Source organism: Ochotona princeps, chromosome 25, assembly GCF_030435755.1.
Source record: "Ochotona princeps isolate mOchPri1 chromosome 25, mOchPri1.hap1, whole genome shotgun sequence".
In the NCBI taxonomy this organism is placed as follows: domain Eukaryota; kingdom Metazoa; phylum Chordata; class Mammalia; order Lagomorpha; family Ochotonidae; genus Ochotona; species Ochotona princeps.
In genome coordinates this window covers 25,465,728-25,479,525 of record NC_080856.1, presented here as the reverse complement: position 1 = coordinate 25,479,525, position 13,798 = coordinate 25,465,728, and the positions used below count along the sequence as shown (strand labels likewise).

Sequence of the window (13,798 nt, the reverse complement as noted above, 5' to 3'; positions counted from 1 at the left end):
CATCTTGGGCAGTGGGTGCCCAGCCCAAGCCTTGTGCCAGCTGTGGGGAGGGAGGTCCAAGACAGCATGCTCTGGGCTCACTTACTTCACTGTCTGTGCACCCACTGCAGAGTGCCCCCCTGGTCAGGTACTCAGCTCCTGTGCCACCTCGTGTCCACACCTCTGCTCCCACCTGCAGCCTGGTGCTGTCTGTGTGCAGGAACCCTGCCAGCTTGGCTGTGGCTGCCCAAGTGGGCAGGTGGGTACAGGTGCCTTGTCCTGGCTGCTGCATGGGGAGGAAAGAGGGGAAGGTGGCCCTAGCATAACTGGGCCTACTCACCTCAGGTGCTACACAATGGCACGTGCGTGCCCCCTGCTGCCTGCCCGTGTGCCCAGCTCACTTTGCCCTGGGAACTCACCCTGACCTTTGAAGAGCGGGCCCAGGAGCTGCCCCCAGGGACTGTGCTCACCCAGAACTGCACCCGCTGGTAAGGACACACGTACACCAAATGCAAGGGTAGGGCATAGAAGAGTGGGTCCAAGGGAGCAGGGCAGAACTGGGAATGGGAAGACATCTGAGCCCCTACTTCTGTCTTCCCAGCGTCTGCCAAGGCGGAGCCTTCAGCTGCTCCCCCGTCGACTGTCAGGGTGAGCTGTGGCTATCCCTGCCCTGCTGGCACTCCAAAGCCAAGCCCGGGGAGGAGATGGAGGCCCTCCCTCCTGCCCAGGCAAAGCCACCTCCTTCAGGAAGCCCCTTCCACTCTGCCCCCAGCGGCCCCTTCCTGACCCAGCATTCCCTGAGCACCGAGTGATGCCCCTTGCTCACGGAGGCCATCACCATGCACGCTGTGTGCACCAACCCAGGGAGCCAGGCAGACACTAGGCATGGCTGATATCTGGGCACCTGCAGCTTGGCTGCTGAAGGCAGAGGACCCAGCAAAACAGGTGCAGCAGGAGCCAGTTTCTGGGTCTCTGACAGGCAGGCAGCACCACAGGATATGACCTCACGGTTGAGCATGTCTGGGTGGAAAAGATTGGCTTCCTGGAGGAGGCGAGGCCTGGTCTGAGCCCAGCTCATGTTTGGGTGGGTCAGGGTTTCTGGAAAGGGAAGAGGGACAGTAGGACTGCCCAGCACGTTGTGGTGGTGGTGGAGGGAAGATGGAGGCTGGATCCCGGCTGAGCGGGGGTGGATGGTCTTCCCAGCAGAGTGCCCCACTGGGGAAATGTGGCAGCAGGTGGCCGCCGGGGAGCTGGGGCCCTGTGAGCAGACATGCCAAGAGACAAACACCACAGAGGCTCCTAGCAATTGCAGTGCCAAGCAAGCCTCTGGCTGTGTGTGCCAACGAGGGTACTTCCGCAGCCTGGCGGGCCCCTGTGTCCCTGCAGACCACTGCGAGTGCTGGCACCAGGGGCATCCCCATCTGGTGAGACACGGCGCCCCTGCAGACCCCAGCCCTCCCAGCTCTAGCCCCTGCCCTGGCCACTCGGCAGGCCTGCAGCAGTAGGCAAGGCTCAGCCAGTTCTCTGGGATGCTCTGGGTTGAGGCTCCTTACCCTGGCCCCAGGGGTCCGTCTCCCTCCTGAGACTCTTATTGTCGCCCTAACCCTGATCTAAGTTTATTGCTCAGCTGTGCAATCCGAGGCTGGGGTCAGGGACCCAGGGTAATATCACAGAGAAGTCCACAAGCTGGAGAGCCCTGAGCGACAATCTGCCCTCCCTCTCCCCAGCCCGGATCTGAATGGCAGGAGGCCTGTGCCAGCTGCCGGTGCCAAGGCGGGAAGACTGTCTGCACCCAGCACTGCCCCCACCTCACCTGTGCTCAGGTAACCCCGCAGCCCTCCCACTCTCCACAGGTGGCTCCTTGTCTCAGGGGCTGTGGGTGTCAGGAACACCCTGCTGAGTGTGTGGGGACTGCCCCCTCTGCAGGGCCAGGTGGAGGCACAGGAGCCTGGGAGCTGTTGTCCCAAGTGTCGCCTGCAGACTCTGGGTATGGAGGGGTTCCAGGGCACCTCCTGCTCGGCCTCTCTCTTGGGTCTGGACCCTCCTTCCCAACCAGCCCTTCCAGTCTGATATGTGCCCGCTCCGGGGAGGGGGTTGTCCCATGCTGCTGGCACCCCCACCCCAGGGCTCCCCTCAGTCCCAGCCTCTCCCTCTCTCCCCTCCCCTGCCTCCTGCCACACTGACCTGCTCTTCCCCACAGAGGAGAGTTCTATGTCTTGCCGGCTCTTCACTGAGCTTCGCAACCTCAGCAAGGGCCCCTGCCAGCTGGACCAGGTAGAAGTGAGCTACTGCAGTGGGCACTGCCCATCCAGCACCAACGTCATGCCTGAGGTGAGCCCAGGACTGCTGACCTGCTGGGCACAGCCTGGAGGGCACAAAGGGCATTGTCCATTCTCTCAGCACCAACAGGCAGGCAGGGTAGACTGATGGTCAGAGCCTTGCACCAGGCTGTGGACCTGGTAGTCTGCCCCTTCCGAGGGAGCTCAGTAGATGCTGTCTGTGGTCCTGGTCCCACACACTCTTTTGCTCATGGCGCCCCAACCCCTTGGGGTAGACAGCCAGGACAACTACAGAGGATGACTCAGGGGAGACTTCACCACCTGAGCCCATCACCTGGGGGCAGGAGAGCCGCAGGCATTTTGCAGCAGGGCACTGCAGGCAGGTCCCAGGAGGCGGAGCCAGTCTGGAGCAGTGGCTCTCTCTGGACCCACAAGCCCAGCCTGGAGAGCTGTGACTCAAACTCCTCCTAACCAGGAACTGGTCCCCTCAGAACAGCCCTCCACCCCCTCCTCTGTGCTCCTCCCCTCCTGCTGGGCCCCCTGGGTTATCGAGTCTTGGCAGAGATCTTTAGCTGGTGCCCGAAGCTTCCCACTCCCTCCCCCAGCGAAAGCACTCACTCCCTCCCCCAGTGAAAGCACTCACTCCCTGTCCTAGGAATGCATGCATACGTCACTTTGAAGAGTTTTATTTTAAAATTGATTTATTTTGGAAGTCAGAGTTAGAGAGAGAGAGAGAGAGAGAGAGAGAGAGAGATCTTCCATCTGCTACTTCACTCCCTGGATCCCGGTGGTGGGTGGCAGGGGCCCAAACACTTGGGCTGCTTTTCCGGGCCATTAGCAGAAAGCCTTGTACGTGGAGCAGCCGAGACACAAACGTGTGCCCATGTGGGTTGCTGGCATCACACGCAGTGGCTTTGCCTGCTACACCACGTCAGCCCGCATCTTAAAGAAGCAAAATCGTTAAGAGATTCCCCCTGCTCAACCCAGGAGAGGAAATTGAATGATATTGGGATAGAAATTGGAGGGAGGTTTTTCACCAAATCAACTTTTGTAGTTTTTTGTTGTTGTTGTTGTTTGCTGTTTTTTTTGGGGGGAGGGGAATTTGATATTGTGTGACTGTATTACCAGTTCCAAAGCACAGTCAGAAATACAATTCTAGGTACAATTATATGCTTAGAAGACTATATAGAGAGGAACCCTATAATCATGAGGCAAGAGGGGTCTGCATACCTTGTACTTAGGACCAGAACAGTTAGGGCTTAATTGTTTGCCTCTCCCACTACACTGTAAGCCCCTGGGGTAGAGGCTGTGGCTGTCCCTGCTGCCAGGACCCAGCACGTTAAAGACACTCCGAACCTGCCAGCTGATGCTCACACTGGTGCAGGAACTTCTTGGGGAAGGGGGACTTTCTTGGCGACACTGCTGCGTACCATCTCACCCTGCTTGACAGGCCCTCACCTTCATGCTACCTTAGATGAGAAAAGCCTGGAGAACGGAGGACACTCCGTTTGCCGCCTCCCCAGCTCAGCTACCCTGTCTCCCCCAGGAGCCCTACCTGCAAAGCCAGTGTGACTGCTGTAGCTACCGCTTGCACCCGGAGAACCCGGTGCGGATCCTGAACCTGCGCTGTCCCGGCGGCCGCTCGGAGCCCGCGGTGCTGCCAGTCATTCACAGCTGCCAATGCAGCGCCTGCCAGGGTGGGTCTGGGCGGGACCCCGGGCGGGGGCGGAGCCAGGAGCCGTGAACTGCACCCCTTTGAGCCCTTCTAGTCTCAGCGTGGGGATTGGTGTCTTCTCCGCTCACACCTCAGCTCAGGTGTTTAGACTGATTCACACCTGGGAGCAGCGCAGTGGGAGGGCTGGCGTTTGCTCTGGGCTGCTTTCATCTCCTGCCCTTAGCGCTCTCCCTTCTCTCCCTCCCTTGCCCCCAGGAGGTGACTTCTCCAAGCACTGAGAGGCTCCACTAGAGGCATCTACCAGAACTACCACCTCTTCTCGGACCTCCTCACCTAGCCCTGACCAAGGATCCACGCCCCTGGCACTAGCATGTCCTAAATAAAGTGACACTGGCATCATGACTGTGTGGCGTCTCCATCCTGGGGCCCAGCAGAGGGAGGAGGAGTGGCTCTGGGGCCTGAACCTGCTGGCACTCACCGTGGTAGGTGAGCTGGGACAAGTCACTTCCTATGTCTGAGCCTGTTCTTCCTCTGTAGCAGGACAGGTCTGAACATAAAGTCCGCATTGGCCAGTGTCCTAGGTCATACCCCTCGCCTTCATGTGATTTTGGCTGCAATGGAGCAGAGATCTCCATGCAGGCTTTGACTGGCATCCCCTCTTCCTGCTTTTTATAACGACTTTAGCCAAGTATAATTTGCACACTATTAAGTTTTGAATTTATAGGAGTACCTCAGAGACTTTAAAATTACATAATTCAGTTTTAAACATTTCCAATCTTTCACGCTCATTTGCAACCCATCCTTCTTGCTTCCAGCACAGGCAACCACTAAGATGCTGCTTCTCTCCACAACCTTGGCTTTTCTGGACATTTCATTGAAGTGCTGCAATTCTTCCAATTAACATGGTTTGTAGTACTGTAATACATCACGCTATCAGTACCTTGTCTCTTTGTATGTATGTCAACAGTCAGCAGCCAGGAACTCCATCCTGATCTCTCATGTGGGTGTCAGAGACCTGCCTGCTTCACCCATCCATCAGCTACTGCCTCCCCGGGTGCATTAGCAAGAATCCTGAATCTGGAATGGAGCCAGCCCTGGAACCCGGGGGGCTGTGATAGGAAATGCGTGTCTCCCAAGTGGAGAACAACCGCCTTCTGCAGTTTATGTTACATTTTTAAAGGAACTGACACATTGCTTTCCAAAGCACCTGTGGCCTTTCGCATTCATCAGCAAAATATGAACATTTCTTTGTCTTCTTCAACACTTGCTGTCTTCTTTTATAAAACAGTCATTCAGTAGCTATGACGTATGTAACATCTTGATGCAGCTTTGGTTTGCATTTCTTTCACGATGAGCAATCGGGAGCATGTTTCTCTTATGGGTTTGTTTGCTATTATAGATCTTTCCAAGCTTCTTCCTTTTTTTTTCTTTTTGTTTTTCAAGATTTTTTTTTTATTTGAAAGAATTGGAGAAAGAAGAAGCAGAGATAGAATCTTCCACTTGCTGGTTCACTTCCCAAGTGAAATCAGAAATCAGTATCTTCTTCCAGGCCTTCCACATGGGTGCAGGGGCCCAGGCACTTGGGCCATCTTCCACTGCTTTCCTAGGTGTGTGAGCAGGGAACTGGATGGGAAGTAGAGCAGCCAGTACTGAACTGGCACACATACGAGGTGAGGCATCCCAGGTGGAGGCAGGCTTAGCCTGCTATGCTACAATGCCAGCCCCAAAGCGTCTGTTTTGTGCCCAGAGCTTTCCCGACAGGGTCTACCTGGCTTCTGCATAGTTCCAGTTGAACAAGAGCAGGGGAAGATGTGAGTGATGCCTCTGGAGAAACTCACACTCTGACTTCACTTTCCTACCATTCCAGCTCCCCGATGGTTGTGGATCCTGGCCCAAGCAACACCTCCATGGGTCCCAGCCTAAGCAGCACTCCCGTGGTAGGTCCCATGAAGTCAAATCAATCAACCCCTATTCATTAACTCAGTTTTATGAGTTAGGAGCCCTGAAAGAACCCAGCTGATTTCCTGCTTAAATCTCCCAAGGCCAAAATCCAGAGTTAGGCCTAACTAGGTTCTTATCTGTAGGCTCTGGAGAACACACTGCCAGACCAGACTCATTCAAGTTCTTGACTAAGTTTGGTCCCTGGTGGTGGTAGCACCGAGATTTCTGTTTCCCACCTGGCTGACAGCCAGGCCAGTTCTTTCCATTGCTTTCCACATGCCCTTCCCCAGTCTTGCATCCAGCCCTTGGTATCCTCCTCCTGCCTTGGATCCGCTGACTTCGTTTCTGCTCCCAGAGAAGGCCTTGCAAAGGGCTCCCGTGATGACAGTGGACCCCCTCACACAGCCAGAATGGTCCTCTTATTTCAACGTCTGCTGAGCCATGTGACACAACGTGATCATGCACATGGGGCCTCGTCAGATTTGCACCTTTAGGGCCCGTGAGCTCTTCCTGCTGCAGCAGGCCTGCATGGCAATCCGCTGTGTCAGACCTTGAAGTCCAGACATGAGTCTCCACTCTTTGCCAGGTGGTGACAATGACCAACAAGTACTGACCACTGCTCACAGAGAATTCTCCAGCAGTGGGGGGCTATCAGAAAGGGAAACACACCTGAGAACTGACCCCTGAGCACCAGCAGCCACCGTACTCCGACTGTCCACATCTGTCCTCATAGACAGGCGACACGTGTTACATGCTTGTGTATCTAACTGCTGGCTGGACCACCCACTTGGGTATCACCTGTGTTCCTCATCTCCCGCCACTCCTACCTTCCCATATCTCAAATATGCGCCTCATTATATCCACCCCCGCCCTGTCCCACACTGTGGTACCAGACAAAGCAACAGGCCAGGAGACAACTTCTGAGCCAAGTATTTGCAACAATAGTCAAGAGAAGAGAAACCAGGTCCAGCTCACTGCATATGCCTCTCACCTCCAGAGGACCAAGGCTCTCACCTCACCTCCACCACATACACAGTCTGACCCAACCCCCTTCCAGCCCCCAGCTGTGCCCTCTGGGCTTGCCTGTGCTACATTCTGAAGCATTGTCACTCACTGTCTCTTATGTCATGACTGACGCCATATGACCTATACCTTCGATTTCTCCAAAAACCTGTTATTTGTTGCATACCCCGCTCAGGCTCAAGGAGAGAGCATTTGTCTTCTGCCATGTTCATGTTCACTGATGCCGCAAGGCCTTGTCGCTCTTGCAGCAAGGGCTGTGTTACCCCGTAGCTACGCTCCCAGTCACTTCCCATCATCCAAAGCATTTACTCACGTTCAGTACTCCCTCCCAGGCGTTTCCAGTGCTGTCAGAGTCCACGCAGACAAAGCAGTCAACATTCTGGTTGAAATGACCTTCACTCCACCTTGGGAGTCTGTCCTCACGATGTTAACTTACCCATCATGGCTTGCTACCGTTACGCCTTACTTGTTCCTGCACTCCACTGCTGTCATCTATGGCTGGTCTTGTGGCCTCACATTCACTACCGGTTCACTTCTTTGTTGTCATCAGCCTTCCCTATTTTCCCTCATGTCTCAACTTAGATCCACATCTCAGAGGGCTTCTCAACTCCAGTCTCATGTTAGAAGCTCTGAGGAACCTTAGCAAATAATAATGACGGGACCCAATGCAATGGCTCAATAGCTAAGTCCTCGCCTTGCAAGCATCAGGATCCCATACGGCTGCTGGCTCGTAACCCGGCAGCTCCACTTCCCATCCAGCTCCCTGCTTGTGGCCTGGGAAAGCAGTCAAGGACTGCCCAAAGCCTTGGGACCCTGCACCCGTGTGAGAGACCCGGAAGAGGCTCCTGGCTCCTAGCTTCAGATCAGCTCAGCTTTGGCCATTGTGGTCACTTGCGGCAGTGAACCCATGGATGGAAGATCTTTGTCTCTCTGCTCTGTAAACATGCCTTTCCAAGAAAAATAAATAGATCTTAAAAAAAAAGAATTACTTATTAAAGTTGCACATTTTACTCTTAATTACTTGTGCTAGTATTATAGATATTACATGTGTGCATACTACAGATTAAATACATTATCGTAATTATTCTGTAGTATTTCTGTCTTTTAAGAAAGTCGAGAGAAGACAAGACAGCAAGTGTGTTTTTAATCTGCAACAAAACACCTGAGCTAATATAGTAGACTTTGGATTAGCCACGCCATGTCCTCTCGCCACCACACTTTAAAGTGACAAAACGTGTTTGAATAGTGCCTTGTGCTTACAGTTTTCATTTACTTTCATTTGACCTTAACCAAAAGGCCGAGAAACGATAGCTTTCATTTATTTTGTAAGAATCTGTTTTTAGCTGTTTCCCCCGTAGACTACAAGTTCCTTGAAAGTAAGGGTTTGCCACATCCTGTTGTGTGCATCCAAACTTCCTACAATACCTGGTAACAGCCATTAGGGATGCTTTTTGATGCAAGGGAAAGTATTGGCCTCCTTGATTAAGTCAAACCCGGAACCTTCAAGAAGGGTCCTAGGAATGCAAGGGGGCCGAATGTTAGCCCACTCGAGATGCTTTGTTCGCCCGAGGGAGCGCTGCCCAGGAGGCGGGAAGGACAGAAAGCCTTCCGGGAGCCTCCCACAGAGGACGGACTACGCTTCCCGCGACGCCCCGCGGCTGCCGGCTGCCGTAAAGCGGCCCCCTGGCCACGACTCTCCCGCCCGCGCCGTGGGGGAGCCGAGTTCCCGCCAGGCGCCTCCGGCTCCGGGAGTCGGGGAGCCGCCAAGTGCTCGCGCCCACGGCATCCTCAAGGCCGGCCACGGTGGCCAGGGGGCGGCCTGGAGACAGCGGCGGGGTCCACACGCGCCATGGCGCACAAAGAGTCGGGAAAGGTAAGATTCGAACCCGTGCCCTGCTCTGGGCTCTGGCGGGGCGGGAGTGGGTACCGAGGAACCCCGACGGATGAGCCAGGCTTGCAGGGAAGGACTCGCCCGCCGGCAGTGGCCCCCTCCGAGGACAGAGCAGATGCCCCCACCGTCCCGGACCTGGCGCATCCTGCGGGCTCCTCTGCTGGGCCGCCGCCGACCCTGACGCCATCCTGCCGCTTGCCCGGGACAGACGACCCGCTAAGTATGGTGATAGGAAAGTGCTTTCCAGTTTCACTCACGACCGGGGCACAGCTAGCTTTATAGCCTTGAGCCTGGCTTGGACGCCAGTGAGTGTCGAAGGGTGGGCATGGAGAGCCGGGGTGAGGGGCTAGACCCTCCTGTAGTCGAAATCTGGTATATCCATTCCGTTCCCGTCTGGGCTCTATCTAACTCATGGAGTAGAACAGCTTTGCCTTGAATCGGATATTTCATAAATTTGCTGCAGACTTGGCGTTGGAAGAAGATGGTGGGAAGCAAGTTAGCAGCTCTGTGGGTTTGAAGGGCTGCCAGACTGCCTCACCGTGTCAGCAACAAAAACCAACGTGGTTACAAGGCACATTGACGTGGCAGCCTCTTGGGACAGGCTGTCTGGATGTTCTTTGCTGGGAGTTCTTAAAGACACACACTCTCTCTTTCTCTCCCTCTCTTCCTCCCTCCCTCCCTCCCTCTCTCTCTTCGTCCCCTCGCACTTCTCTAACACAGAGGAAGTTCTCTGGACAAATGTGTTCCATTGCTTATTGAATCCATTGTTTTTGCTTATGTGTCTCTTGCTGTCTCTTCTTGCCACAAGCAGCAGGGATACTTTTTCCAGGCCCTGCAGCCACAGTTTACGGAGTTCACGATAAAGCTCTACAGTAGAAAGTTTGGAGGTGAATTATGAGCCAAGTTAGTGTTAAGCCCTCTGGGGCACACAACACCACTGTGCAGGGAGGGGCAGAATGTAAGAGGAAGGGGGTTATAAAATGTCATCAGGATTGAAATTGGAGATTTGAGGTTCATTTCTAAGTTCATCTGTGCAATGCTAGTCTATCTTAGCTTTTCACAACTCAAACACAGAAAGTATAATGTCCTATTCAAGTCCAACCACTATTTGAAAATCCCGATGACTAGAAATTCGCTCTTGATTACAATGGGTTTCAGAGATATACCCTTCCCAAGCACATCTGTTTTCTAGCCTGGGAAATAAGAATGGTGTCTGAAGATGAAATAAAATGATTGCAAGATGAAGTGAGAGTGAGTGTGAGATGTATTGCAAATAAGTGAATGTTGGTTTTTAAGCTCAAACCTGTCAGAATCCTCTTGAAGTAGTGGCTTGGTCTGTTAGCTAGAATTTCCCTGGGTATTATTTTGTGGTGTTTATCAAAACTAAAAGGAATCTGGAACCCTTAGATAAGTAGATGATCAGGCAGAATAAACAGACGGAGGACTTCTCCATCATCCCCATCCCATTAGCTTACTTTGCCACAATGCAGCATTCTCATTTATTGGTGTGTTTGTTGATTTAGTTGCTTTTACATCCCAGCTGGGACAGTGGAGCAGTGACTAGCATTTAACAGGTTCTCAGCAGTAGAAAAGCATGGCTCCAGGAGCTCTTTGTGGTGCAGGGTGAGTGCCGTGAAGAACATGGAGCCTGGCGCCTGGCGGGGCCTCCTGGGAGACTGGTGCTGATGCTGCTGTGCTAAATGGTGTATGTGTGTTGGCCTCTACACCTCTCCTTCCTGGCCCTCTCTCCTTCCCACTCCCATCTCATTTTTCTTTGAACGCCACTTTGTTTTTGCGTGTATATTGTCATTTGTCACTTCTTGATCGATTTTATCCTTTTATATCTTTGAATCATCACACTTTAAGCTTGTAGAAACACTCACAGTATTTGTTGGGTCAAAGAATGGATATGAGCCTAGGAGATATTTTCTGTAGAGGGTGGTTGAGGCAGGAGTGAGGTGATGTTGATGAAGCGTGCAGTGAAGTAAGTCCATCAAAAAAAAGAAGTAAGTCCATCAGCATGAATGCCAGGCTCTGGGGGGCGGAGAGGGAACAGAAAGCCCTCCCTGCTCAGGGGCAGGTGGTTACAAATCCCTCAGGGAAGAGCAGGGATGTGAGCAGAAGCTTGATGGCTTGGTGGAATCTAAGGGCAGGAAGTGGACGGTGAAGACTCCATAGTTGGCTATGGAGAGAAGAAAGGTACAGGAATAGGTGACTGCAGTGGTGCGGTTGTGTCTGGGACAGGTTCCAGGCGGGACAATGGGTACAGCTACGGTTAAGAGGTCGATGAGGATCAGGGTGAGGGGACTGGGCTGCTGGGCTGAGAAGTCAGAGCGTTGCCCTGCAGTCAGCTGAAACAACTAAGAGACTGTCCAGAGGTATTCTTTGCAATATACATGATTAATGGGTTCCTTGTATTCAGTTTTTTGTTGTGGTTGTGGTTGTTTACATTACAGTCACCTGGAATGAAAAACTTGTTATAATATTGTTTAAAGGAGAGGTAGCCACCACGTGCTAGTGTATTCTCTCTTGTTGGGAGGACAGTTGTTTATTATCTGATCAGTCCTAGCCCTTCTTCACCGTGTGGCACTAACATGACGGGCTCCTTGGCCTTTGAAGGCCCACCTGTTCACTGGGCGACAGGTGGGTCTAACAGAAGAGCCCTGCCTGTTCCTTGGTCACAGGTGTCACTGACCCCATCAGAACAGGTTGCTTCCTTGTGTTAGCGTTCAGCTGTCAACATAGCGTCTAGGTTGTGTTCCTCGACATTGGGTCTCCTTAGACTGAATCCAATTCCTTGACCTGTTTGACAAACTGCTTATCACCATACCCATCGCCCAGTAGATTTTTGGGAATGTAATAGCGTTGTGCTTTGAAAGACTTTGGACACAAACAGTTATTTGAAACATACACATTTGGCAGTATAATCCCATTTTTGCTTTTGAAACTACTCACTCAGATATATTCACAGACCAGAGGCTAGGTGACATACCAAATGTTAGCTGTACTTCTTATCCAGTGACAGCAAATGAGCCATCTTAAAGCATTTTTTTCTATGTATTTCTTTTTTTTCTTAAAAGATTTATTTATTTGTATTGGAAAGTCATATACAGAGAGAAGGAAAGAGAGGAAGGTCTTCCGTTTGATGATTCACTCCCCAAGTGACTGCAACGGCCGGTGCTGTGCTGATCCGAAGCCAGGAACCAGGAACCTCTTCTGGGTCTCCCACGCGGTTGCAGGGTCCCAAGGCTTTGAGCCGTCCTCGACTGCTTTCCCAGGCCACAAGCAGGGAGCTGGATGGGAAGTGGAGCTGCCGGGATTAGAACCGGCCCCCATATGGGATCCCAGGGCGTTCAAGGAGAGGACTTTAGCGGCTAGGCCACGCTGCCGGGCCCTCTATGTATTTCTGTTGTCTACATTTTCTTCAGTGAACATCTATGGACTTGAAGGAAAAACAGTCGAACTATTTTTCTGAGTTTGTAATAGCAGCAGAACAATTATCTATACAATTTTTTCTCAGATGCCTACTATTGAGGTTAAAATAATTATTTCACCTGTTTTTTTAAGATTTATTATTATTATTTTTTTGTATTGGCAAGTCATATGCACAGAGAGCAGGAGAGACAGAGAGAAAGATCTTCTGTCTACTGATTCACTCCCCAAGCAGCCGCAACGGCCACAGCTGAGCCGATCCGAAGCCAGGAGCCCAGAGCCTCTTCCGGGTCTCCCACACAGGTACAGGGTCCCAAGGCTTTGGGCCGTCCTCGACTGCTTTCCCAGGCCACAAGCAGGGAGCTGGATGGGAAGCGTGTCAGAGAGATTAGAACCGGTGCCCATATGAGATCTCGGCACATGGGAGGCGAGGACTTTATCCACTGGGCTACATGCCAGACCCTATTTCACCTGTCTTACATGACATGCAGTGATTTGCCAAAGTTTTATTTTTCTTCAGGGTGGCAATTTGTTAATAATTTTGCTTGTTATGCTGTTGGTATAAAATTCAAAGCATAAACAGAACAGCATAGTCTGTTTTCTCTTCTGTTTTTTCATAGCCCTTTGTGTCCTGGTTGCGGTATCTTCTCTCTCTTTAGAATTTTTGTAAGTTTCCTTCTCCTTGCCTCTCTTGTGTTACTCCAAAACTCACCCCATCTGTTTTGGTCTCCACGCACCGTGTTAGCCCTTCTCTGTGGATGTCTGGCTGTCCAGCTTGCCATTGTTTAAGAGTGGAAGACCAGGGCCTGGCGGCGTGGCCTAGCGGCTAAAGTCCTCACCCTGAACGCGCCAGAATCCCATATAGGTGCCGGTTCTAGTCCCGGCAGCTCCACTTCCCATCCAGCTCCCTGCTTGTGGCCTGGGAAAGCAGTCGAGGACGGCCCAGTGCCTTGGGATCCTGCACCCGCGTGGGAGACCTGGAGGAAGCTCCTGGCTCCTGGCTTCGGATTGGCTCAGCGCCAGCCGTTGCAGTCACTTGGGGAGTGAATCATCAAACGGAAGATCTTTCTCTCTGTTTCTTCTCCTCTCTGTATATTTGACTTTCTAATTAAAATCAGTACATCTTTTGAAAAAAAAAAGTGAAAGACCAAAAATCTGAGTGCTCTGAGCACGTGAAAGGGAGAGACTTGTCACGGGAGGTCAGGTGTTGGGGAGCTGGTTAGGTTCTTGCTGGCAGCAGCTTTCCCCTGGTTATTGCTGCCGCCTGCCTGTCCACACTCCCGAGCCGGTCCAGGAGTTAGAAAGTGGGTTGCTTCTCACTTTTGCCCACTGCCGGATGAAGATTCAGCTTGCTTGGCTCTTTCCCTTCTGTGTTTCAGTTTTCACAGTTGCCCTGCTATTCTTTCTTTATTGTGCGCCCCCTGCTTCGTGTTCCCCCTGCCACACGGAAAGTGTCTTAAACTCACAGTGGAGGGCCCTGCACGGCCAGACATCCATAGAGAAGGGCTAGCCACACCTAGCCACCCCTCCTTTCTCTCCAAAGCTTTGCCTATCTCGATCATTGCTTTATTCCGAGGC

General features: G+C 52.4%; 2 protein-coding genes across 2 annotated transcripts in view; both read left to right on the top strand.

The window, feature by feature from the left end:
* Positions 1-4,211, top strand: part of LOC101521581 (SCO-spondin) — a 46,731-nt gene extending 42,520 nt beyond the window's left edge. Inside the window, exons 92-100 of the mRNA XM_004594502.2 lie at positions 111-238; positions 325-467; positions 581-627; positions 1,186-1,403; positions 1,707-1,802; positions 1,906-1,966; positions 2,180-2,310; positions 3,805-3,955; positions 4,189-4,211. Coding sequence (XP_004594559.2) covers positions 111-238; positions 325-467; positions 581-627; positions 1,186-1,403; positions 1,707-1,802; positions 1,906-1,966; positions 2,180-2,310; positions 3,805-3,955; positions 4,189-4,211 — 998 coding nt within the window. The remainder of the gene's footprint in view (positions 1-110; positions 239-324; positions 468-580; positions 628-1,185; positions 1,404-1,706; positions 1,803-1,905; positions 1,967-2,179; positions 2,311-3,804; positions 3,956-4,188) is intronic.
* A 4,325-nt stretch (positions 4,212-8,536) lies between these two features.
* Positions 8,537-13,798, top strand: part of ZNF862 (zinc finger protein 862) — a 28,640-nt gene continuing 23,378 nt past the window's right edge. The window contains exon 1 of the mRNA XM_058681410.1: positions 8,537-8,770. Within this exon, the coding sequence (XP_058537393.1) occupies positions 8,747-8,770 (24 nt within the window). The 5' untranslated portion in view covers positions 8,537-8,746. The remainder of the gene's footprint in view (positions 8,771-13,798) is intronic.